Source organism: Panicum virgatum, chromosome 4N, assembly GCF_016808335.1.
Source record: "Panicum virgatum strain AP13 chromosome 4N, P.virgatum_v5, whole genome shotgun sequence".
Classification (NCBI taxonomy): Eukaryota; Viridiplantae; Streptophyta; class Magnoliopsida; order Poales; family Poaceae; genus Panicum; species Panicum virgatum.
The window spans coordinates 27,898,458-27,901,365 of record NC_053148.1 but is presented as its reverse complement, the minus strand read 5'-3'; the positions used below and the strand labels follow the sequence as shown (position 1 = coordinate 27,901,365).

The following is a 2,908-nucleotide window of genomic DNA, read 5'->3' as shown; positions in this document are numbered from 1 at the left end:
GAGGTAGGTCGTTATTTTCAAACTAGGAAAGAATTTAGGCAAGGAGACCCACTTTCACCCATCCTGTTTAATATAGTAGGCGATATGCTAGCACTGTTTATCAACCGAGCAAAAGGAACAGATCAGCCGAGTAGTGTGGTGCCACACCTTATATACTATTATATACTATAGTACATTGATGATACGATTCTCCTTGGAGCATGCTTACCCGCCTCTCTTGCCTGCTCTGGTGTCACCTTCAGCCGCGTGCCCGTAATCTGGAGAAGGACCGCAAGATACTCGTATTCCGCCTCCCATTGATCTGTGTCTAGCTTTCTGTCAATGAAACAAGCTTCTTGTGCAGTGTCCCGGCGATGCACCGGTGAGGGGGATGGGGGGGGGGGAAGGCGAGCGTCTGGATCTGTCTGAACCCGCGGCAGGGGGGGTTGCCGTTGCGGCTGGCCAGCTGAGTCTCCTTCTGGCGCGGCAGTGCGCTGACCGGTGGCCTGTCGGGGTCGGGCACCAGCCGCTGCATTCTGCGCAGCCTTCGGATCGGCCAGTGTGACTTTGGGCTTGGGGGCGCCCGCTGCTGGAGGTGACGCCTGCCCGGCTTACAACATTCGAAGGAGGCAATTGAAGCAGCGGCCGTCCCGTGCCGCAGGATGGTTCCGGCGGGGATGAATAGGGGCCAATTGGCGCCCGCGTCCGCGCCGACGACGTACCACGCGCCAGCCCCCATCCAACGCCCTCTGGGTGTCAGCGCGCAAACAGATGCTGCGGTAGCGTGGCAGCAAGCTGCGGTGACCGGCGCTCCTTGGGGGGGGGGGGCGTCCGAGCTACCACATCTCGATAGGATGGGCGGATCTGGGGTGGTGTCGCTGAGTGTTCTCCCTCCGAATCTGATATTATTCACCTGTGTTCAAAGCCTCTATTCTATGCTTAATTTTGCTTTGTATATCCTCAGGTACCCCCAGTTTTAGCTCAGAAAATCTTTACCCAGATATTTTCATACATAAATGTACAACTATTCAACAGGTGAGTTTTTCTTTCAAGGATTTGACTTTTTAGCATGTGCAAATTGTGTAGTAAATGGTCGCTATTTGTTCCACAGTCTACTTCTTCGTCGTGTGTTGCTCCTTCAGTAACGGAGAATATGTCAAGGCTGGTCTAGCTGAGTTGGAGTTGTGGTGTGCAAAGGCAACAACCGAGGTGATTTATATACTATAAATGACTAGTTTTGTTTTTCTTTTTGAATTTATTACTGAGTTTGGTTGGCTACAGTATGCAGCTTCATCATGGGACGAGCTAAAGCATATCAGACAGGCCGTTGGCTTTTTGGTATGCTCTCTTCTGCCAAACTGTGCTACTATATTCATATTGGGATTTGTGCAACAACACTTAGATATCTGACATCTCAAGTGTTTAGTATTTGTTTGTTGCATCTTAGAGCTTATACATACAAATATCTTTGATCGGATAAGCTTCATAAGTTTGGATGGTTGACAAATACAGCAGTTTCTGTTGTTTTATCTTGAGTTTGTACTCTTGTCTGATGTCAAACTTGCACACACTAATACGTTTTACTGCTCGTTTCAGGTTATATTCCAAAAATTCAGAATATCTTATGATGAGATAGTCAATGACCTATGCCTGGTAAAACCTCAATACTGTTAACTTACTCTTTTGTTGTTTCCCCATTGATGTTTCAACTTTCATTCATTTCTTTCAGAGTGTAGAACGATCTTTGTTCTAATACATGTCCGATTACCTTTGTTTGTAGGTGTTGAGTGTTCAACAATTGTACAGAATTTGTACACAGTACTGGGATGACAAGTATAATACCCAAAGTGTCTCAACAGATGTGAGTTCTGTTTCTGAAGATATTGACTGTTATGCAATTCTACTTATTGAGAATATTTTCACTGCTTGTGTGTAAAATGTAAAATCTGCACTCCTCGAGTTGTCTGTAATTGATATATGATGCTCCGTCCTCATTACTAATTGTGTTTTCAATTATGTTCCAGGTTGTTAGTAACATGCGGGTGTTAATGACAGAGGATTCCAATAATGCTGAAAGCAGTTCATTTTTGTTGGACGATAATTCAAGGTAATTGAAGTCCCATATCATTTTACAAATAATTCTGGACAAGAGCACATTTTCATCTTCAATCTACTTTTCTTTTTTTTTTGGCAATGCAGCATCCCATTCTCGGTGGATGATATCACCAACTCAATACAGGAGAAGGACTTCTCGGATGTCAAACCAGCCGAGGAGCTACTCGAGAACCCTGCCTTCCAGTTTTTACAGGAATAGGGCTGTGCGAAGTCTCGAGTTTTATATTGCTAGATGTCTTGTCAGATCATTTCTTGATTTGTTGTAAATTTTCTTTGATCCCTTGTGTCCCAAATGTGCCTTTTTGTAGTTCTCTTCTCTTTCATGCTAGTTTTGTAAAATCAATATAGGTATTCGTTAGGGTTGGGATGGGGATTCCCCCCTTACAATAGAAAAAGGCCGTATCTTTTAATGCGGGGAAAAATCATTCTTTGTAGGAAAATCAAAATCAGTCTTTTACCCAAGGGTGGTAAGGAGAGGGAGAGGCAAATGTTAGTAGCCTCTCCACAGCTATAGATCATGTAAATTATATATTGTAAATCAACAGAGAAGGGAAAAGAAGTTGATGTAGCAGATGTTATTTTTGTGACTGCTTCCAAATTCTATGTTGTTTCTGAACCTTGTGCGGCTTTTCTTGTCTGGTGTTATTATGTCTCTAATTAATGTATATTGAACATACATTTCTTTTGTATATACCGTGTCTCTGAATGGTGGCCAGGCACGATCGAATACCTGGGGGCGGACACAACTTGAATTTTACGCGTCATCGAGTATGTGTTGACTTTTGGTGATTTTTGGTGGTGAGTTTGGCTCGGA

At 43.9% G+C, this 2,908-nt stretch overlaps 1 protein-coding gene across 1 annotated transcript; it reads left to right on the top strand.

Annotated features, from left to right (window-relative positions):
- Positions 1 to 200: 200 nt before the first annotated feature.
- Positions 201 to 2,683, top strand: LOC120668669 (myosin-14-like). The gene is made up of 7 exons (XM_039948412.1): positions 201 to 1,014; positions 1,091 to 1,188; positions 1,261 to 1,317; positions 1,576 to 1,632; positions 1,760 to 1,840; positions 2,004 to 2,086; positions 2,179 to 2,683. The coding sequence occupies exons 1-7, from the start codon at positions 996 to 998 to the stop codon at positions 2,291 to 2,293; spliced, it is 510 nt and encodes a 169-aa protein (XP_039804346.1). The 5' UTR covers positions 201 to 995; the 3' UTR covers positions 2,294 to 2,683.
- Positions 2,684 to 2,908: the final 225 nt, after the last annotated feature.